This window comes from Lithobates pipiens, unplaced genomic scaffold (assembly GCF_037356315.1).
Source record: "Lithobates pipiens isolate NorthernLeopardFrog02 unplaced genomic scaffold, aLitPip1_a1.2 Scaffold_25, whole genome shotgun sequence".
NCBI classification, from domain to species: Eukaryota; Metazoa; Chordata; class Amphibia; order Anura; family Ranidae; genus Lithobates; species Lithobates pipiens.
In genome coordinates, this window is record NW_027507787.1 from 146944508 (window position 1) to 146968085 (window position 23578).

Consider the following 23578-nt stretch of genomic DNA (forward strand, 5'->3'; position numbering starts at 1 on the left):
CCAATCAGCTTCCATGTTTCATTGTGAAAGCTTTATTGAACAAACTGAAGTTAGAAGCTGATTGGTTAATATGCGCGGCTGCGCCAGCTTCTGTGTGCACCAGTTTTAGTAAATCTCCCCCTGTGTATCATGAACTGCCGCTATTTTTTTTGTCTCCCTACTGTAGGAAGCATCCAAACAAAAGACCTTTATGGCATGACCATAAAGGTTAAGACAGCCGTAGACAGAGCGATTTTCTTTCCTGCAGCCACAGCCAGTGTTGATGGGGGAGTCCCTCCTACTGAGCCATTGTGTTCTCCTGGCGGGGGGGAGCCATCTCCGCTGGAAGAACACAGTGATTACTGCTAATGGTTATAATAGCCGCTAGCAATAATCGCATTTACGACAGTCTGGCTGTACCTAAGTTGATCAATCGATCAACTTGGGTACATTCAGCCTGCCCGTACATGGTTCAAATCTCGGTTGGTCCCAGCTGAACCAGCCGAGATTCGAACTGTCTATGGCCGGCTTTATTTTGATGTAAGATTAAAACAAAGTTTTGAATGACAGTATTATATTCAAAAACAATTACACTTTAGTAAAGTTGACCTTTAAATGTTCTACCAAATGCATCTACCAAAATACTTAGCTTCAGCCCTCTTCCTCGACTTCTTCATGGTTTGGTCCTCCCTGATGCTGCACAGCCTTTGCAACCTTGGCCGTGTCCAGTACTTACCGTGCTTGTGCCCTGCTCAGCCCACTTATTTCTTTGGCTGGTCCTTACTTTTGACAGCCCCCAGACATGCAGAGGAGTAGACTTACAGCCAGAGGAATAAAAAGGCTGAGCTGTTCACAGTAGCTGCTGGACACAGCTGGGATGTTTTTGACAGACCACAGGAGCAGGACTGATGGTAAGAATTTTGGTACACCGTATTCAATCGTGCACTCTCCCCAACTTAGTCACTGACTAAATTGGACTAAATTGGAACACCATAGAGATGTATTTGTATGCTTTATTGTTTACAGACTGCCTGAAATAATATATGTATCCAAACGTTGACTGTAAACGTGATCTTAATTTCAATAAAACCTTTGATTGTGAAAAAAAAAAAGAATTTTGGTAGGTGACTGTCACTTAGGGGGAAACATTTAGCCCTTTCACTGCCATAGACTAAGGTTTATGGCAGAATAGGACTGCATCCAGCGAACCAGGTCAGTAAGCTTTACATCAAAAGCTCACAATCATTTCAGTGACCAAGAACTTCTAGTCAAATTGTCCCCTGACTTCGCTGATTAAATTAATAGCTATGAGTAGTGGCTTACAAGTAGCTTACCTTAGCTATTCATTCAAATGTGAACCCCCCAGCTCAGTGGTCATCAACCCTTTCCTTGGGGGCCCACTAACAGGCCAGGTTTGCAAGATAACTGAAATACATCACAGGTGATATAATTTGCTGCTCAGTATTCTAGTCTGCAGCTCCCCAAGGTAATACATAAAACCTGGCCTGTTAGTGGGCCCTGAGGACAGGGTTGATGATCACTGCCCCAGCTGACACCACTGCTGCCAATTCTCTGCTGCCCCTGACTGTGCCATCCCTGTCACTCATTCTCCTCCACTTTCTATCTCTAATTTTCTCCACAATGTCCCCTGTGACCACCCTCTCATTAGATAGCACAGATCAAAGGCAAAATCAAAGTAGCCAATCAGTGTGGCTCTGTTCCTCGTGATAGCTGTGAATCAATAACAGTCATCTCAGGTTTGGATACAGCAGCCAACCCTCCTCTCTCAGCCTCTGTCTGTGTGAAATGAAGGATAGCCAGGGCCGTCCTTAAGGCAGGGAAAAAGGGGCAGCTGGCCTGGGCCCTGTAATTGTTGTGGGGCCCAAAACAGCTGCCTCATACTTGCCAACTATCCAGGTTTAAATTCCTTTGTCCCTTGAAGTTTTATTCCTGTGCTGTGTCCCAATATCTCAATGTGAAGTGCTGGTACTAATGCTGCCCAGCTCTGCCCTATTGTTGTGTGCAGATGACTCACCTGCAGACCCTGTGTTTACATGTAAATAACCGGCATTCGTATGTAAATAGCGGTGACAATACTGAGTAAATAGCTGAGGCTGGTGGCATTGATATGTAAATAAAGGCGGCATTCCTATGTATATCATGCTCCCCTGCTGTGAGGAGGTGATGTGCTGTAACCTCTAGCAACTAATCAGTGAGACGTAATATGTGCTGTAACCTCTAGCAACTAGTCAATAAGCAGTAATGATATGCTGTAACTGCTATCAACCAATCGCAATTGCTGCCTGATCTGATACGGAAAACTGATTTTAAGTCAAGCTGCTATTTATTGTATGTCTCAGAGTAGGTGGAGAGGGAAATTGGATGGGGGGGGCCGGGCCAAGAAACATTTTGCCCAGGGTCCAGTCTATATTAAAGACGGCCCTGAGGATAGCCACTGATCTCTCCCACTTGCAGCAAAGTGCCAGCACTACAATCACTGCCCACAGCGCCCACCCGCAGACACAGAGGGAAAGTGATACCCAATGGCAGAAACAGGGAGAGTCCTGCAGCCATGAATGCCCTCCCCACCATTTAATAGCCATGTACCCCCTGTACTCTGTGGCAGCAGCCAACCCTGTAGACAGTCCACCCTCAGTGGCCAAAAACAGGTATACAGATAGAGTTTGCAGAGCCTCCTCAACATCCCAACACTAGCATGTTATCTCATTCTGCAAACAAAATTTGACAAGAAATTACATTTCCAAAAAAACTCACCATGCCTCCCACCACACACAAAAAAAGGGCAATTTGGGGGGTCTTTGTACTGTTTTGGCATTTTAGGGCCTAAAGAAATGCAATGGGCATCCTGAACATTATTTTTTTTACTTTTTAGCCTTTAGGCTGGGTTCACATATGTGTGGTTGGGGTTTGCAGTCTGGGGTGCGGTGCGTTTCTGTTTACCAGTTCAGATGCGATTCAGGGCCAAATTTTTGCCTGAATTTGCACCTGAACCAAACCCAAAAATGCACAGGATGCTTTTTGAAACCACACCGCAGCTGCCCCGGACATGTGTAAACCGGCCCAATTGAGAGTCGGTCACATCCACATGTCATGCAAATTGAATGCAGTTTAAAATGCATCTAATTCCCATATGTGTGAACTAGGCCTTAAGAACCACCAAGAGAAAGCGATGTTTATAAAAGTGGACATAAAATTCATTTGGGTACAGTGTTTCATGGCCAAATAATTGTCAAATTAGCATAGCACTGAAAAATGGCCTGCAGGTTGGCAGATGGTGGTACTGAAGTGGTTAAGAAAACTGTATACAGTGAGGCCAGATGCCAAACATAATACAAATGGGAAAAAAAACACAAGTCATAAATTCCCCTCATTACCTCCCAGACACCCCAAGTTCAGCCCCGGCACAGTACTCACAGCTGGCAGTGGTCTCCTTTAATCCCCTTGGTGGTGCAGTGGCATTTTCCAGTTTGCATTTCACAGATACTGGCATGTCCGTTACACTCGCAGGCTGTGGAGGAGAAGACAGACATAAGACACAGAGCACCCACACTTTCCAAATACAGAGCTCATGTTATGACAAAGATGTATAAAAAAGATGGGAAACCTGGAGCCCACTAGACACCTAGAGTACTACAGACACTCTGAGACTTGTAACGGTTTTCATTTTGCAGCAACAGTTGATGATGAAAACCTGAATATCCAACTTTGACAACCAAACCAAAATGTAAAATGAAAAAAGAAAACGTCCGGTAGTCCATCCTCTCACCATGAACCTATAGCATGTGTGGGATGATGTAACCAGGGCTCTGATATCTCCTGTTCCCCATTATATGTAAGCTGTGATGATCAGGAACCTATTCATTTCTGTTGCCTATAAGACATAAGCTGCAATAAGCAGGACCCGCATACCTTCTGTTCCCTATGAAATGTAAGTGATGACAAGCAGGACACAACATGCCTCCTGTTAATCATGTGACAAGTAGGACCTCATACTATTTGATGTAAGCTGAAATGATTAGGACCATCATACCACCTGTTTACTATTAGATGTAAGCTGTAATGACCACGACCCTCGTAGCTTCTATTCTCTTTTAGCTGTAAACTGTATTTCCCATGAGATGTAAGTTGTAAGAAGCAGGACCCTCAAATGTTCTGTTATTTATGTAATGTAAACTATAATCTTCAGGACCCTCTTACCTTCAGTTCCCTATGAGATGTAATAGGTAACAAAGCAGGACCCCTCATACCTCCTGCTTCCTATTATACTGTAATAATCAGTGATCCCCATACCAACTTTTCACTATTAGATGTAAATTGTAATGATCAGGATTCTCCTACCTGCTGTTCCTTTTTTTTTTTTTAGGTGTAAGCTGTAAAAAGCCGGACCCTCATATTGCCTGTTCTCTATTAGATATAAGCTGTAATGGCCAGAAGCCTCATACCTCCTGTTCCCTATGAACTGTAAGTGATAACAAGCAGGACCCTCATATTGTCTATTCTCTATTAGTTATAAGCTGTAATGATCTGAATCATTCTACCTATTCTGTTCCATATTAGATGTAAGGTGTAATGATCAGTAGTCTCAAGACCAAAGGCCTCATACCTCCTCTTCCATGTTAGATGTAAGCTGTAATGATCATGATCCTTCTACCAGCTGTTCCTTATTAGATGTAAGCTGTAATGACCAAAAGCCTCATACCTCTTCTTCCGTTTTAGATGTAAACTGTAGTGATGAGGCTCCTCCTACCTGCTGTTCCCTATTAGATGTAAGCTGCAACAAGCCGGACCCTCATATTGCCCGTTCTCTATTAGATATAAGCTATAATGACCAAAAGCCTCATACCTCTGCTTCGATATTAGATGTAAGCTGTATTGATCAGGACTCTCATACCTCATGTTCCCTATGAAATGTAAGTAATAACAAGAAGGACCCTCATATTGCCTATTCTCTATTAGATGTAGGCTGTAATGACCAGAAACCTCATGGTTCTTCTTCCATATTAGATGTAAGCTGTAATGATCAGGATACTTCTATCTGCTGTTCTCTATTAGATATAAGCCTCATACTTCTGCTTCCGTATTAGATGTAAGCTGTATTGATCAGGACTCTCATACCTCTCATTACTTATGAAATGTAAGTAATAACAATCAGGACCCATCATACCTCTTGTTTACTATTAGTCTGTAATGAGTAGGACCCCTCATACCTCCTGTGCCCTACAATTACTGTATACGAATAATGGCAACTATTAAAAAAAACCATTGGCCAGAATTCCCCATGAGATATAATTTGTAAGAAGCAGGAACCTCATGCCTTCTTTAATCTATATATTGAAAACTGTACTGATCAGGACCCATCATACCGCCTGTTCCCTATGAGATGTAAGCTGTAATTAATAAGACACTCATACATCCTGTTCCCTACAATCTCTTAAGTTTTCAATGCCCTGTCTCTCATGCCAGGGGAAGAGGCAGAAGCTGTAAGGAGTCATTCAATGGATATTCATTGGTTTGCAGCCTTCCCCTGGGGCACTGAGGATAATGCCAGTCTATAAGTTGGGCAGCTGGTGGTATTTAGACCCATGCCAGTCTACAGGTGGGAGGAGGAAGGATAAACTCTGTATATTGCCCAGATATTACCTATAATAGATTGCAGTGTGGGGCTCCAGGGAGACAAGACTAAACATCTGGCTATCAGCAGGCAGGGAATTTATGTGAATAATGGCTTACACAATGACACCCGCAAGATACAAAGAAACAATCAATAAAGCACAAATGTCTTATTGGAGATTATTATTACTTCTAATAGTCGTACATCCTTCAAAAGGGACTGTGCGGAAAGCTTTCACACAACACTCCTATGCTGAAGACACAAACTCAATCACCCATACATCTATAGGGGCTCTATTACTTAGAAGTCTCTACTTTAGTTCAGAGCTCTGCCCACATATTGCAGAGACTAGATCAGGAAGAGAGACTCCGTGGGGTTGGTGGCCAGAGGGTTCAAATCTACTAGGAAAAGATTTAACAACTAGAGGGCACAAGAGATGTTTGAAAAAAGTGATTCTGCCCAGCTGCTTCCACAGATATCTTTTGGATGAAATGCCCCTTTAGGGTGTATCTAAAGACCACACTTTGTTTCCAGTCTAGATAATTTGTAGAAAGATTAGACCCTCCTTCACACCTTTTTTGCTGGAGAAAAGGCCAAATCTCTATTTTTGTCCTTTTGATCCCTGTGGCCAAGTGAACATGGGAGAAACACCCACCAGAACAGTAGAGGAGAAACCTTCTTATATTGCAGCTTACCAATTCTTAGATGTGGTGTCTGCATTAATTTTCTTTTTTAGGCCTTTTTTCTTCTAATTAAATCTGGTGGTCGGGCCAGTAAGTCTGTTGTTTTTCAAAAAAACAAGCTCTCTACCAGAATGTATCAGTTACAGTGTTGAGACAAACCATTTACCACTGACAGGGGCATTACAATGATCATTTTTTTTTATTTATTTATGTAAAACCTTTATCCAAAAGGGGAAACAAATGTTTGCTGTAACTCAGCAATGCTCACATTTGGCGAGTGGATATTTGGGTAGCCGACAGCAGACAGAAGCAGCCAGGATGCTGCTGAAGGAGGAAAAGAGGCACCCGGTGGATGCTGAGGGGATAACCCACACCCGTCCTGGCTTGCTGGCAATCTCTGCTCTCCCCCCTCCTTTACGCAGACACCGATCACACAATTTTCAGGCCAGCTCCACCCTCTGCTAATGCTCCCGCTTTTTGTTTCAGTCTCAGCAGCTCCCCTGGTAAAGAATCCTGTGACCCCATCATGTTTATGTTTGGAGAGACAGCTTTTTTGTGTGAGCGGTAGGCACCCAGGGCATATGCCCCACATTTGCTGGTGGGCGTCCCGCACTACTTTTGTTCCAGTCTGAGGCGTCTTCTTTCTCCGACTGTCAGGACTGTAGCATGGAGCCGAGTGAAGTGCAGTGAAACTTCTCCTCGGCTCTGTGCAACAGTCCCGACAGTCGCAGCTCTGTCAGCGGCACTGTGCTGAAGAAAAAGAAAATACCAAACAGAACTAACTTCTGTTTTCAATTTTCAGATTTCAATTTACAGGTCTCTTGTGGTTATTAAGTACAAACTTACAGGGAATGAGGGGGGTTGACATGGTAAGGTGCACTGCACCTTTAAATAAAAAATTGGGCAGCACAGTGGTGTAGTGGTTAGCACTCTCACCTAGCAGTAAGAAGGGTCGCTGGTTAAAATCCCAACCATGACACTACCTGCCTAGAGAGTTTGCATGTTCTCCCTGTGCCTGCATGGGTTTCCTCTGGGTACTCCGGTTTCCTCCCACAATCCAAAGACATGCAGGTAGGTTAATTGGCATCTGTCCAAAATTGGCCCTAGTCTATGAATGGGGACCTTGGATTGTGGGCTCCTTGAGAGTAGGGACCAATGTGAGTGTGCAATGTACAGGGATAGGGACAATTGTAGACACTCACTCAGGTTGAACTGGATGGACTGGTGTCTTTATTCAACCTAACTAACTATGAAACTCTGAAACGGTGCTGGCTGCATTCTATATTTCCAAGAGGTAACAGAGTTGCTGTGGGGATAATTTGTGAGAGCTGGGGGGAATTGTGATAGAGCTGCTGGGGAGATTTGTGAGAGAGCTGGGGGGAGATTTGTGAGAGAGCTGGGGGGAGATTTGTGAGAGAGCTGGGAAGGAGATTTCTGAGAGAGCTGGGGAGGAGATTTGTGAGAGAGCTGGGGGGGAGATTTGTGAGAGAGCTGGGGGGGGGGAGATTTGTGAGAGAGCTGGGGGGATTAGTGAGAGAGCTGGGGGGTAACATTGGTGAGAGAGTTGGGGTGCATTAGTGAGAGAGCTGGGGGGGGGGATTAATGAGAAAGCTAGGGGCAGCATTGGTGAGAGAGCTGGGGGGTATTAGTGAGAGAGCTGGAGGATAGCATTAGCGAGAGTTCGAGGGTAGAATTAGTGAGAGAGCTGGGGGGTAGCATTAATGAGAGAGCTGGGGGTAATATTAGTGAGAGAGCTAGGGGGTAACATTAGTGAGAGAGTTGGGATGGTGGAATTGATGAGAGAATTGGGGGGCATTGGTGAGAGCTGAGAGAACTGTGTGGCATTTATGAGAGGCAAGTGACCTGGGGGGCATTTGCAATCATGGCATACCCATGTATGAGCTGGATAAAATATGATAATTTACAAGGGCGTTTAGGGGCAGGGCAACTGGTGGCAAGTAACTCTTAAGGCCTGGCGAGTAGCTCAGGACTTGAAATTGTGAGCCCTGCTGTAACTGCTTATAAAGTATTAGAGTTCAGCTTCAATTTGTTTGTTTATCTAAATCTAATAGTACGTTCAACACTCCCCTCCCCCAGACTGACAATTCTGCTTTCCAAAGGTGTCCCCTGTGCTCCTTCATTCAGAGTGGGGGCATGCTAATACAGGAGGTGTGTTACAGGCCAGATCACCAGGTGAAAACATAAAAAATTATCTAACATTAAAATTGTGAAGTGGACTACTTGAAAAGTGCATAAACATCATAGAAAAAAAGAGAGTCGAAAAAGTCCATCACAAAGGTCACCGTAGAAAAGGCTGATGTATACAGAACTACTAATTGGTGATCAATGAAGTCACTCCATGATCTACCACAGTATGCAAATCATGCATGACTTCCAGAGCATATGGACTCACATACATAGGGTATAGCGTCAAAGCAGGCTTGTGTGGTTACAAACCGCCATCCAATGTGTTACACCTCTGTTCATATAGTTGAATACTCCATGCTAGTTTCCAAGGAAGTACGCATAAAGGCCCCCATTCAGCAATTCATTCAGATGTCATAAGGGAAAAAGAATGGCAGCGCTCATCAATAACATTGATCCCAGGAGTCTCACAGATTGCTTCCTGGTTCCAAAAATGCAATGACGCCACAAGCACCGGCTCCATCCGATGTGTTTTGCCACAACTTACGTCACCTGGAGTTTGGCCGTTAAAATAGAAAATTAATGCAGTCACCACATCTAATGATTAGTAAGCTGCAAAATATGACATTTTTGTTTTCAAGTTTAATACTGCCTTAATACTGAATTGAGAGCACTCTAGGAAGGGATTTCCTTTTCCCTTCTTTTTTATCTTTGCAACAGGAAGTAAGGGAAAATCTTACTTGAAAAATGGGACAAAATAAATAAAATAAAAAATAGCTGACAGGTATTTTAACCCTAGGTGAATAAATGATAAGGAGAGGCCTCAGCCTACATGGGTCTACAAAACCACACACCCTAATGCATTTCGCCCCACCCACCAGTGCCCCCTGACTAAGCCGCTGGTGGGCAGGGCAAAATGCATCTGGGTGTGTGGTTTGGTGGAGACATGTAGGCTGAGGCCGCTCCTTATCGTTTATTCACTTGGGCTGGTCAGGAGTAGTGGCGATCCCTACCTCTTTACATTAACTTGCCCTCTGGATTGGTATTAGGACATGACTGCACCCCATGCTCTGGGACACAGGGACCTGCTTTCCCCTCTACTTTAAGGGGCACCAAACCAAATATAACAGTTTGCAGGTATTTTAACCCTCCTCTACTCTATCCGAAACCAAAAATGTTACTTTTTATCTGAAAGAGCGCTTACTTGTCATTAAATATTCATCCCCTTGGTTTATGAGTGGTCGGACAGCAGTGGGGAGAGGGTGGGCGAGTTGCTGGCCAGACCACACTATCTTAGAAACAGGACCACCTATGGAGATGGCACAAAGTGCATAATACACGTTGCCACTTGGTGGACAGGAACCAGATATAAAATCTTTGATGAAAATTCCTCTTTAAAGTCCTCATAGCAAATAAACCTGCTACGCATAAGAAACTCTGCCATCTATCGTTATTAAAAATAAACTTCCCTTTTCATTGAAGTAGATATGGTCTTTTACAACTATTTCTATTCACGCAGTTAGTACTGTCTGTGATCCTTTTTTATTTGCACTAACGTGTACATTTTCAGTGCAAGCTTTCGGGTTTAACCCCTCCCTCAAGGTCCAAGCAGTACTAATACACTAAAACGTTGTGTATTAGTACTGTTTGGACCTTGAAAAAGTGTGTGTGGGGGGGGGGGGGTACAGCCCAAAGGCTTGTCCTGAAAATGTGGATGTTAGTGAAAATAGAAGTATCACAGACAGTACTAACTGCGTGAATAGAAATCGTACATATCTGAAAAAAGAACATATCTGCTACAGAATGAAAAGGGAAGTTTACTTTTAATAAGGATAGATGGCAGAATTTCTTGTGTGTGGACAGTACTCAGTTGTTCTTGTTGCAATTGCATTAATACAGTTACAATTACCTCAAGCATGCAGGTAATCATACTCATTTGTGGACAGGATTCCTTAACCCCCCCCACCTTTGTTTGCTGTAATTGATTTGCTGCACTTCCCACTAAGCTGCATTGAGACTGTGGACTATATTACAGGCACCCTCCAGCAGTGGATCCATATGCTCAGAGGGGAACCTGTCCGCTGATCACCGCTGTTCTTCATGGGGCGGTTGGATGGAAATAGACCACCTGTCTGTTTCCATCCAACTGTCATCCTATCAGCCAGACAGATACGAAATGATCTCCATCCGTCTGTTTTTTTGTGGAGAGGATCGGATGTCGGCAGGGGACAATGGACACATGTCCATTGACATCTGCCACTCCATAGAGAGCAATGGATGGATGATCTGCAAAACTGACAGGCGGCCCCCGATTGATCTGTCAGTGTGAAAAGGGGCCTTTGGATTACAGTACTTGGGGATCTTCCAATGGGATGTTATTACTGCAAGAGTAGAGCACAGAAGACATTTGCCCGAAACATTGCAAAAGGGAGCATACCAAGCTGTTTACTGGGAGAGGCTAAGGTTGCGCTCAGAAGATCACCTGGACTGGCCATCTGATTATAAAAAGAGTTTCCCACTTTATTTTAGCAAGTGCACTGGAATATCCTTACTCGGTACCTACAAAGCTTAAGCAGGTGAGGAGCTGCAATACAGTTTGCCAAAAATCCTTACAATGAATGAAGTTGCAAAAAAGGACCCTTGCTTTCTGAGTGGAAGCATTGGTCTCCCTGAAGAAGTCTGGCTTTCCCCCTGCTGAGTCAGACATATAGCTCAAAAATTAGCAGATCATGCTCCCTGCTCATTGCAAAGCTCTAGCAATGACTCTGGAGGGGAGGGGGAGGATATCAGATACCTGCAGAGAGACCACTGTTTCTAGAGCGAGAGCAAGAGTCATTTTCTGCAGCATAGTAAATGCCTTTTCGGCAAGCTTTTTTACTCAGTCTGCGGCTTCTTTCTAAAGAACTGTTAGAGTTTGTACGCATTTTATTTTAATGCACCTGGAATCTATTTAGCTCATTTAAACAGACCATGGATGGCAGAGCTTGGCATGGTGAGCTCCTTACCCTAGGGGTTATTTGATGCCAGGTGGGACTTCATAAACTGCAGCACAAATACATATCGCTCAGGAGTCAGCTGCTCGCTGTGAAACAGCAAAAACGTTTTTAGAAGCCGGCTAGGAGCTTATTAAATTCCGAGAGGTAAATCACCATTATGGCACAACTCAGAATGGAGACTGAAATCCTTGGTGCGGTGTGCTAAGCGGCTGAGTCTGAATTATTAATCGCATTCTACACCACATTGTAGTTTATTATGAACAATTGGGGAATAGCTGTGGGGATGCAAAGAAATTGAATTTAGATTAATAGATAGAACTTTAGTTTTTCTGCATGTTTGGGGCACCACAGATACAGTACATAGCACCACAGAATTTGGTTCCAAAGAAGGGTGAGCGATGGCAGGATCATGAAAAACCCATAACAGCAAACTTAAGTGTCCAGTTGACTAAGAACCACTGACTGATCATGGAAAACCATTAACAGCAAAATAAAGGGTCCAGCTGCCTTAGAACCACTGACCAATCATGGAAAACCTATAACTGCAAACTAAAATTGTTTAGCTACCTGAGAGCCACTGACCAAATATGGAAACCCATAACAGCACACTGAAGCATCCAGCTGCCCACTGTCTGATCAAGGAAAACCCATACCAGCAAACAAAAGTGTCCAGTTGCCTAAGAACCACTAACCAATCATGAAAACTCATAACAGCAAATTGAAGTGTCAAGCTGCCCACTGACCCATCATGGAAAACCCATAACAGCAAGGGCAAGCGTCCAGTTGCCCAAGAGCCACTGAACGATCATGAAAAACCCATATAGGCAAACTAAAGCTACCAGCTGCCTAAGAGTCAATGACCCATCATGGAAAACCCATAAAATGTTTAGCTACCTGAGAGCCACTGAGCAATTATGGAAAACCCATAACAGCAAACAAAGTGTCCAGCTGCCTTAGAACCACTGACTGATTATGGAAACCCATAACAGCCAAGGATAGTGTCCAGTTTCCTAAGAACCACTGACTAATCATGGAAAATCCCATAACAGCAAACTAAAATGATTAGCTACCTGAGAGTCACTGACCAATCATGAAAAACCATAACAGTAAAGCATTCAGTTGTCTAAGATCCACTGACTAATCATGGAAACCCATAACAGCGAACTAAAGCATCCAGTTGCCTAAGAACCACTGACCGATCATGGAAAACCATAGCAGCAAACTAAAGCGTTCAGTTGCTTAAAAATCACTGACCAATCATGGAAAACCCATAATGGCAAAGTAAAATGCTTAGCTACCTTTGAAAAACTCGAACGGACTGATCACGGAAACCCATAACAGCAAAACGAGAGCATCCAGTTGCCTAAGAACCACTGACCGATCATGGAAACCCCTAAGAGCAAACTAAAGTGTCCAGCTGCCTGAGAGCCACCGATCAGGAAAACCTATAACAGCAAATTGAAGCTTCCAACTGCCCACTGACCCATCATGTAAAATTATACATCAATCCCAAATCACATACAATAAACCATTGGGATTTGTCATTGCTTTGTTATTGGTAAAGAGCACTATTTGGAAAGAAGTTAAATCAAGAAAAAATATATTATCCAGGGGGAACTGCAGCTGTAGTACATATATGACAATAAACTGATGGGGGGTTATAACGCCTCAAAAAAAAAAAAAAGTTTTGCCTATAATTCTACTTTAAGATCACTTAATTTAATTTCATTATGTTTTATAAAAACAACATTATCTATATTCAGCATGGTTTTCAGTGTTTCTGGGAGACTATTGTCACATGATTCTGTTGTACACCCCAGGGCAGTGCTGGAAGTAGGAAACTATATTTTCAGCTTAGATTCAGTGCTAGTCGCAAGATTTAAGCAGTTGTAGGAATTAAAAAGACCTATCTCTAGGATCTAAATGTAACTATTTAATCCTAGCTTAATTCCCTTCAATGGGGTGAAAAAAAAGTCTCATCAGCTGAATATGAAACGGGTAATCATTACTTTCCCGAATTGTCACATGGCCAACGTCATTGTATGGGTCACTTAATATGATGATGTGGTGTGGCATCAAGGGATGCGCCACCCAGTCTCAGCACAAAATCTCTGCATTGTGAGATTCTGTAGATGCTGCCCACCAGCAATGTGCCAACAAAAAGCAGAAAGAGCATTCTTCTTAATCACATTTAAAGCCAAAACCTTTTTTTGTCCACTTTAAATTTTTAATTAGAATTGGATAAAACCCCTGTTTTTTTCTGTCTTCTCATTGGGGAGAGAACCCTTTAAATCCCATCTTAGGCAAGTGTTTCCAGAACAGGTGTCCCCATAGGAAGACTTCCCTCTACTCCTGTTCTTGTGACAACTGTAACATTGAATTTTCCATCACTCTATGGAGTTCATTTACTAAAGGCAAATAGACTGTGTACTCTGCAAGTGCCGTTGCTCCAGAGCTTAGTACGTTAGAGGAAGCACTGCTGACTTCCATCATCCAATCATGTGCAAGAAAACATGCTAATTATTTCTTTCCCTTTGCATTTGATCAGGTATTCTTTTTAAAGTGAAGCTTTACCTCATTTACTAAACTCTGGAGAAACTGCACTTGCAAAGTGCACAGTCTATTTGTCTCAGTGACAACAATAACCAAAAGAAATGGAGAGGGTAGAAATCTTTCCAGCAGAAACACAGATAGACACAAAGAATGTGAATCTGAGATTAAAGAAGTCCAGCAAAAGCTCCTTTGGCCGTACTTCTCCTATGGGTTACAGGAGTGCAGTTAGTTTTGCACTCCCCTGTGACCCGTTTTCAGCAGACAGCGGGCTAAAGTTTGCTCTCTGCTAATGTCACCAATGTCAGTCCAGGCACCACGTCATCCCGACCATGGAGTCTGGATTTGTCAGGTGTCTGGATTGACACCCAGCTCAGCCTGAGCCAGCTCCAATGAGTGAGGAGGGAGAAGAGCAGAGAGCTGTGACTGGCAGTCTACAGCTCTCTGCTTATGGAGTTTTGAAAACCGAGTGATCAGTGGCGTTCGATCGATCGGTTCTCAGTGTAGAGGCGCCGGGGGGATAGATGCAGCATCGGACCCATGCTGCATCCACCTAGGTAAGTATGATTTGGGGGGGGGGGGGGAAAACATACTTCTCTTTTAAGGGGCTGTGCAAGGAACTCATTGTCCAGATATACGATTTTTAAATAATAATATACTATTCAAATATGAATGCATTCTGGGGATCAGAGAACGCCAAATCAGAGATATTATATATTGGACTGAATACAAAGTATGACCTTTTTTAAGTCAGGCAGGTGTTGGCACACAAAGTATGTAAGCAGCTGTTTTAGGCTGCAACTAACTGCTATATCAGTACTGTGCCCGATGGTGGGATTAGGAGCAAGGTTTGCGGTTTGAAGAAGTTGTCTCCCATTTAATTATCTTTTATTCCAGCAGATTCTAGTGAGGACTCTCCAGTCCCCCATTAGAGGATTATTCTTTTTAACTGGATCAGAAGACAGGATGGCGGTCTGGTACAATAACGATATCAGTTCCTTCTTAGACTTTATAATTCCTCCTATAACGGCTGGGGGGAGCCTCTCCCGCTCCGAGCCTTTCTTATTAAGTGCTTAAATAATGGTGTCGGCAGTGCTTGGCGTTCCATTGTGGAAAGTGCAGCAGGGAATGTGGAATACGGGGCGGATCTGCTTCCCCCTCACATCTCCCTTACCATTTCATCACAATAGCTGAGCTGGCCCAGGCCTTGTTCTCCTCAGTTTCTTATCTGACGGCGGTCCTTTGTGTCCCTCTCAGCGGGAGGTTTCTCTCAATTAAAACTGAAAGGAGGCGGACACCCTAACCCCACCTTCCATCGCAGAATTCTAAACCTGTCCTCAGCTTCCCCTTCCAACTGCAAATTATCTCCAAAAAAGTGCAACAGGCACATACACAACATAACTTTATGGCAGCCAACTCTAAAATTGGTTTATTGTGAGGTTTAAAGCTGAACTCCAGGCACAAAAACCTTTATATAAAATATATTCCTCTATACCCACAGGAGGATATATATTTACTTTGTGCTCAGTAGATTCATTTGCAAACCCAGGAAATACCTTCTAAAAGTATCAGTGACATCATCACTGAGCTGTACATAGCCTGTGCAGAGAGCACAGATGTGGGAGGGGCCCAGAAGGCTCCACCCACTACAGGCTGCCTGCAGAAAAAAAAGAAGGGAGCGGAGACAAGACCAGTCACTCTGCACAGGGAGAGAGAGCAGCAGTGACCAGTCTTTTTTGCAGGAAAAATCTCACGCTGGATTACTGCACAAGTCTGGAAGAAATCACGCCAATGTCTAAGCAAGAATACACATGACGAATGTATCCTGGAGTCCATCTTTAAAGCTTAAGTTTAATATTTTTTTTTGGGTGGAGAGACAGCGCCAAACACAATATTTATGTTCAATGGTATGTGCCCCATTACATGCAGACTGATGCTTTGGGAAAAAACCTTCCCTGCTAGGCCCCTCTTCAAGGCTGCCAGATCTGTACTTTACTGTGATATAAAGGATAACAGCAGCTGCTGCTACTGAGGAAAGTTGCGCTGCCTGCCCGCCCCTTCTCCCCCCTCTGTCATTCATAAAACTCCTACTAATGACACACAATACATTGCATTCCATGACTGGGCAAAGGAGATCCTGTCATTCAACTACTCTGCCTCCATTCACAGCACACATAGGGATATAGGGATGTGGCTGTATGCAGCAGAAATAAACCTCAAACGTATGGTATTCACAGCACACAATGCAGTACACCAGGTTTCAAGTGAGACTCAATGTGACTTGTATTTAGACCAGGGGTTGGCAACCCACCGATTATGGGCAGGTGACGGGGAGACTGCGTGGATTCCTTGCCAACCCCCTGAACCTGGACAAGGGGGGCAGCATTTACTGGATCCAATTCCCTGTATCTTCCTGTTGCAGCAGCTGAAAACTGGAGGGAAGGAGATGAAGGGAAGACAGCTTTCAGCTGCTGCAGGGGGGGAATACAAGGGATCAGTTTCAATAAATGCCACCCCCACCACCCCTCCTGTCCAGGTTCCCCTTTCTTCTGCTGCCTAGATCCCCATGCGTGCTCCCCCGTTCCACGCTATCCCAACTCTCCCAGCTTCTCCTCTCCTGCCGGCTGCCGCAGGGATCATTTCAGAATGGTCATTTACCAGCCCCTTCCTTTTCTGAATGAGCACAGTGAGTGATCTTTACTGATCACTCACTGTGTTCATTTATAATGGAAGCATAGTAACCACAGTTTACTACACTTCCGGTTGTGGATGAACAGAAAACTGTGCAGAGCTCTTCCTTCATTTATTCTATGCGGATGAGCCTGCAGAGCTGGAGATTGAGGACTGTGTTCTCAACCACTTTGTCTCAAAAGTGAGAAATCAGGGGTCTGTTTGGACCCCTGATTTTTCACCAAAGCCCCTCAAAATAGGTCTGCTAAAAAAATAAAAATAATAATAAAAAAAATAATAATAATATAATAAATAAAAAAAACTACTTACATCATTCATTTGCATACTGACACTGTCCACAGCTCTACTAATGGACCCTGTCCACTTTTAAGGTAGGCTAAGTTTATATTTTACAGTGACATTTGTTTTATTATATTTTTCTAAGTTAACCTTACTATTTAATTAGGCCTTGGGGAGCCAAACCTCTGTCATCTTTGATCTCTTTCAGGTTGATCTCCACCTCACAAAGGGGTTGTCTAGCCCTAATTTACACAATACTTGCTAATCCCATAGGTCAGCTTTAAAAAGGCAAATTCCAATCGAAAAATGTGTCTTGTTAATTTTAGATGGAGCATAGAAAGGTACTGTAAGAACATATTGGGCTTTTAGCTTTTGGGTCTGTGTCCTTCTAGGGAGATATAGCCTCACTTCCTGTCCTGGTGTCACAGACTGCTATGAACAGGGCGGCACAGTGGTGTAGTGGTTAGCACTCTCACCTAGCAGTAAAAAAGGTCACTGGTTCAAATCCCAACCATGACACTACCTGCCTGGAGTTTGCATGTTTTCCCTGTGTCTGCCTGGGTTTCCTCCGGGTGCTCTGGTTTCCTCCCACAATCCAAAGACATGCAGGTAGGTTAATTGGCTTCTGTACAAAATTGGCCCTAGTATATGAATGGGGACGTTGGATTGTGGGCTCCTTGAGGGTAGGGACTGATGTGAGTGTGCAATGTACAGGGATAGGGACAATTGTAGACACACACTCAGGTTGAACTGGATGGACTGGTGTCTTTATTCAACCTTACTAACTATGAAACTATGAAACTATGGATCACAATTTGGCCGGCCCCTGCTGAACCAACTATATAACTATGTAACTATGAACATCTGAAAACTTTTAAAGCTTTCTTGCATCATTCATATTAAAAAAAATTCTGGCTTTACTTCTTCCATGTAACTTTTTCAGGGTAAACTATCTCAAAATAGCCATAAATAACTTTTTTTTTAATACTGCGTATTGTAAGATACCCTATAGATTGTAAGAAGCCTATAGATGGATCTGTCATCTCTGCCATGAACCTCGCAAAGCGTTATGTGCCGTCTCCTCCATACAGTCCACCAGAGAATAAATTTACTGGACTCCATGGGCTTCATATGTCATTCTGCATCCTCTCCCTCATATTTCACACTTAACTGTAACGTATGACCTCAGTGATTTGGCTGCGGATGCCGAGCCCCGTGGAGTGTCATGCACATATGTCAGGTGGAGTCGCGCAGCAGGTGGACATGACAGCAGTAAAGTGATGTCTTGTCCCCCGTAGTGATTACAGATTACAGTCCCCCACACAAGGCCAATAAATGATCGCCTCTTTAAGATTCTAAATTCCGCATGCCGTGCCCATCACCAATCCGTTGGTCCCATGGTGGTGCCAAAAAAGAGGGCCGCTGTTGAGGCAGAGCCGCGTCCATCTATAACTGGGAGAACAGAATGTGACATCTCATTTCTCAATAACAAAATGTTACCAACAAAACATCCCAGTGCAGCTGCTGTGGAAAACGGTTAATTTCTGCTACACCGCCACAATCACAGGTAGAGAGCGCCAAGGACCATTTATCAGAATCTCCTGAAATACAATAACCAGGAAAGTGAATAACAGCCCCATATCTCCTAATCTGCGTTATAAGTGAGATAGGAACTCACTCTCCACTAATATTGGACAACGCTGGAAAATCTTAGCTGCTGATTTTGTGTCTGATATTATTTGAGCACTGCGCTTGCATTTCTACAATATCTCATTTAAGAGCCAAACGTGGCCAGCAGTAGGGGAGGGTTCTGTAAAAGAGCAACAGTTGGAAAATGCTCAGTGGTGAGTACCAAGTCTACAGAAAGGAGTAACTGCCATAGGCAAGCTGTGGTCAGGACAGGCAGTGCACAAGGTAGAAACACAAAGACAGGCTGTGGTCAGGGTAGGATTCATTCATACAGAATATAAAGGACAAGGAGTGGTCAGGGTAGGGAGCATTCAGGCAGAATCTTACATGCTGTGGTAAGGGTATCATCATAAGAAAGGGAATGGTCAGGGGAAGAAGCATAGGACAGGCTGTGGTCATTGCAGGCAGCATAATAAGCAGGATATGGTCAGTGCAGGCAGCATAAGATAGGCTGTGATCAGGCTAGGCAGCATAAGACATGTGGTGGCCAGGGCAGGCAGTTCAGGACATGCGGTGGTCAGGGCAGGCAGTTCAGGACATGCGGTGGTCAGGGCAGGCAGTTCTGGACATGCAGTGGTCAGGGCAGGCAGTTAATGACAGGCATTGGTCAGGGCAGGAAACATTATAAGACAGGCAGTGGTCAGTAATAAAACGATATGTGATGCAGGGATCTTTCCCACTGAGCCTATGTATTCTGACAGCGGGGACTCAGTACACTGCCTTCTGTTGAACATGTACAAAAAGTTAGACGGTTCCTGCTGAAACAGCCAACTTTCAGTACGTGTATACTGGGCTTAAAACTGGCTGTGGCTGTGGTCAGAGAAGGTAGTTTAAAAAGACAGAATGTATTCAGTCCAGGCCTGTGTTCTGGGCTGGATAGTGAACTTGGCCCATTTTCTAACTAATCTATTTAAAATTTACCATTTTTTTTTCAATGTATCATGACATACCAAACGAACTGATCAGAGGACAAAATGGCAAAAGAAGAATTATAATTTTATTACCCTGCTACAGTGGCAATTTATGTAATACCCGCCCTTTCTATCATTTTGTACATCTTCCAGCTAAGGCAGATTGACAATTTAAATAGATTAGAGGAAATAAAATGTTCATTAAACTCTGTGAAAGCATCTATTAAAAACTTCTGGAGAGCAGAATTGCAGAGATTTCCTTGAAGTTTGCGTCTATGCTTCTCCCACAATGGTGAGAATTCCCTGCAGTAGTTTGTGTCTCTGCCCCTCCCACATTGATGAGATTTCTTGCAGTAGTTTGTGTCTTTGCCCCGCCCACAATGATGAGATTTCTTGCAGTAGTTTGTGTCTTTGCCCCGCCCACAACGATGAGATTTCTTGCAGTAGTTTGTGTCTTTGCCCCACCCAAAATGATCAGATTTTTTGCAGTAGTTTGTGTCTCTGCCCCTCCCACAATAATGAGATTTTTTGCAGTAGTTTGTGTCTCTGCCCCTCGCACAGTGGTGAGATTTCCTGCAGTAGTTTGTGTCTGATCCTCCCACAATGGGGAAATTTCCCTGCAGTAGCTTGTGTCTCTGCCCCTCCCACAATGGTTCACATTTCTTTGTAGTCCATGTCTACGCCCACAAAGCTGAAATTACACCGCAGCAATTTATCTCTCTGCCCCTTCAGATTTTCTATTGTTGCTTTAAAATACAAGGCAGCTTTCCTTAAAATTGTGAAAATGTTGAGTCTAATGTTTTTTATTTTCCTGAAAACAAGAAGAGTCTGTCCAATTCCCGCACATCAGAGACGTCAGCCTAAAATTCATTTTCACGGGAATGAAATTTCTGGCTTTGCCAACGCGCAGCCTGCAAAGCCAATAAATTCCGGGGTGAAAGAGTAATACAGGTCAAGCTGCAGCATGTAGCATGCTGGAAGATTAATTCACTCTGGGTGTATTCTGTAAACCGGCGACTCGCCGGGCTCGGAGGTATTCACCTCGGCTCAGGAAATGGGGAAAATTGCAATCCGTCTCCAGCCAGAAACAGGAGATCTTTGAATGAAATGTTGCATTTCAGATGACGGCAAATGGCCGCAGGCCGTCCTTCTGATGCTGAAATGATACACAACAAATTTACCAGGATCCACCGGGCTCCACCACCCTCACACCGCTCTCCTTTCAAGTCTGCCATGTCGACAGATCAAAGAGCCGAGCACGCTGATTAAATGCCGTGTGTTCGACAAGGAAAGGAGATTAGATTTCGGTTTAGGTCAACTGAAGTTAGTCGACAGAAAATACTTGATGGAAAAGTCTTAAACAATGAAGGAATGGAAGCCAGCTACTGCCTGCCAAGGGGAGAGTTTAAAGAGAACCCGGCTGGGAGAGCAGAATGGGCTAGTCCATCTTAAATTATTATAACTGCAGGATAACTTGTCAAAGATTTATACGCTATATTGTCAAAAGTATTGGGACGCCGGCTGTCCACAAGGTTTAGGAGTGTGTCTATGGGAATGTTTGACCATTCTTCCAGAAGCGAATGTGTGCTCAGACACTCGCAGTCTCCACTTTAATTCATCCCAAACGTGTTGATCTCAGGACTCTGTGCAGGCCAGTCAAGTTCCTCCACCCCAAATTCACTCATCCATGTCTTTATGGACCTTGCTTTGTACACTGGTCCAAATAATTTGGTGGAGGGGGGATTATGGGGTGGGGTTGTTTTTCAGGGGTTAGGCTTGGCCTTTTTAAGGCGTTAGTATACCAAGACATTTTGGACAATTTTATGTTCCCAACTTTGTGGGAACAGTTTGGGGATTGCTCCTTCCTGTTCTAACATGACTGCGCACCAGTGCACAAAGCAATGTCCATAAAGACATGAATGAGCAAGTCTAGGGTGGAGGAACTTGACTGGCCTGCACAGAGTGCTGACCTCAACCCGATAGAACACATTTGGGATAATTGAAACCCTACGGACTAAGACTGTGATGCCATTAACGTTCATGTGCATGTAAAGGCAGGTGTCCCAAAACTTTTGACAATATAGTGTATATGCCCTCAAATACATGGTGGCTTAGTGGGTAGCACTTCTGCATTGCAGCGGGGGGGTTCCTGATTTGAATACCAGTAAGGACACTATCAGTATGGTATTTGCATGTTCTCTTTATGCTTGTGTGGGTTTCCCATGGATACTTCAGTTTCCTCTAATGCTCCAAAGACATTGTGATAGATTGTCTGGCTCCAGACTAAACTGGCCTGTGTATGTGAGATTGGGACCTTATGTTGTGAGCTCCTTTAGGGCAGGGACTGATGTGGATGTACAATAGGTAAAGTGCTTTGTAGAATGTCAACATTACTATAAATACCTGTAATATTAACCACTTACCTACTGGGCACTTAAACCCCCTTCCTAACCAGACCAATTTTCAGCGCTCTCACATTTTAAATGACAATTACTCATGCAACACTGTACCTATATAAAATGTTTGTTTTTTTCACAAAAATGTAACTTTTTTTGGTGGTATTTAATCACCGCTGTTTTATTATCTTGTTTTTTTGCACTATAAAAGAAGAAAGACCAAAAATGCTGTAAAAAAATGAATCTTTCTTTGTTTCTGTTATGAAATTTTGCAAATTAGTAATTTTCTTCATAAATTTTGGCCAAAATTTATACTGCTACATATCTTTGGTAAAAATAACTCAAATCGGTGTATATTATTCAGTCTTTGTGAAAGTTAGAGAGTCCACAAGCTGTGGTGCCGATCTCTGAAAATCGATCACACCTGATGTACTGACGGCCTCTCATTTCTTGACACTCTAACAAGCCAGGAAAGTAAAAATACCCCCCAAATGACCCATTTTTGGAAAGTAAACATTCCAAGGTATTTAGTAAGAGGCATGGTGAGTTTTTTCAAGTTGTAATGTTTTCCCACAAATCAAAATTGTTATATTAGCAGGTTATTTCTCACACACAGCATATGCATACCACAAATTACCCCAAAACACATTCTGCTACTCCTGAGTACGGCGATACCACATGTGTGGGACTTTTACACAGCGTGGCCACATACAGAGGCCCAATCTGCAGGGAGCACCATTAGGCATTCTTGGAGCATAAATTACACATATAAGGCCCCATTCACACCTGAGCGTTTTGCAGCTTGAAGCCTGAAGCTACAAAACGCTAGAGGGGAAAAAATCTATTATTCTCAATGGAGATGGTTCACATCTCCACTCCATGTCACCTGAAGCTGAACGCCTGAAGCTCAATCAAGTTCTGGACCCTTTTTTGTCACTCGAATCGAGCAGATTTGGGCACTTTTCTTCTTTTTACATTGGTGACCTTTTGCCCTGCATAAAATCGCGGTAAAAAACGCTGCAAAAAACGCAGCAAAAAAAATCGCTGTAAATTCACATGATTTTCTGCTTGAAAACGCTATGCTCAGGTGTGAATGCAGCCTAAGTGTGGCTGAGTACAGCCGGTATGGCTGAGTACGGCTGAGTACAGCTAGGTTCAGCTGGGTACGGATGAGTAGAGCTGCGTACAGCTGAGTATGTTGGGTATGGCTGAGTATGGCTGGGTACGGCTGAGTATGCTGGGTATGGCTGGGTACAGCTGAGTATGGCTGGGCACAGCTGGTTATGCGAGTATGGCTGGGGTGGATGGGGTGGCTGAGCATGGGCGGATGAGTATTGCTAAGTATTTATGGGTGGATGTATGAGTATTGCGGAGTTTGTATGGATGTATGGATAGATGAGTATGAATGGCTATATGAGTATGGATGGATGAGTATTGATGAGAATGGATGGCTGAGCATGGATGGATGGATAGCTGGACGAGTACAGGAATGGTCACATATCAGCGCTGTGAGCACTACACATCCAGCCCACAGCGCTGCTGCATCTGATCTCTCCCCTATCTGTACCAATCAGTACAGAGAGGTTAAGATGAACCGGACCGGTTTGTTTACAAGTGATTGCTCCGT

At 43.7% G+C, this 23578-nt stretch overlaps 1 protein-coding gene across 1 annotated transcript in view; it reads right to left on the minus strand.

Annotated features, from left to right (window-relative positions):
- The window catches only part of ATRNL1 (attractin like 1), a 1004401-nt gene that overhangs the window by 501319 nt on the left and 479504 nt on the right, over positions 1 to 23578 (minus strand). Inside the window, exon 20 of the mRNA XM_077454933.1 lies at positions 3415 to 3508. Within this exon, the coding sequence (XP_077311059.1) occupies positions 3415 to 3508 (94 nt within the window). The remainder of the gene's footprint in view (positions 1 to 3414; positions 3509 to 23578) is intronic.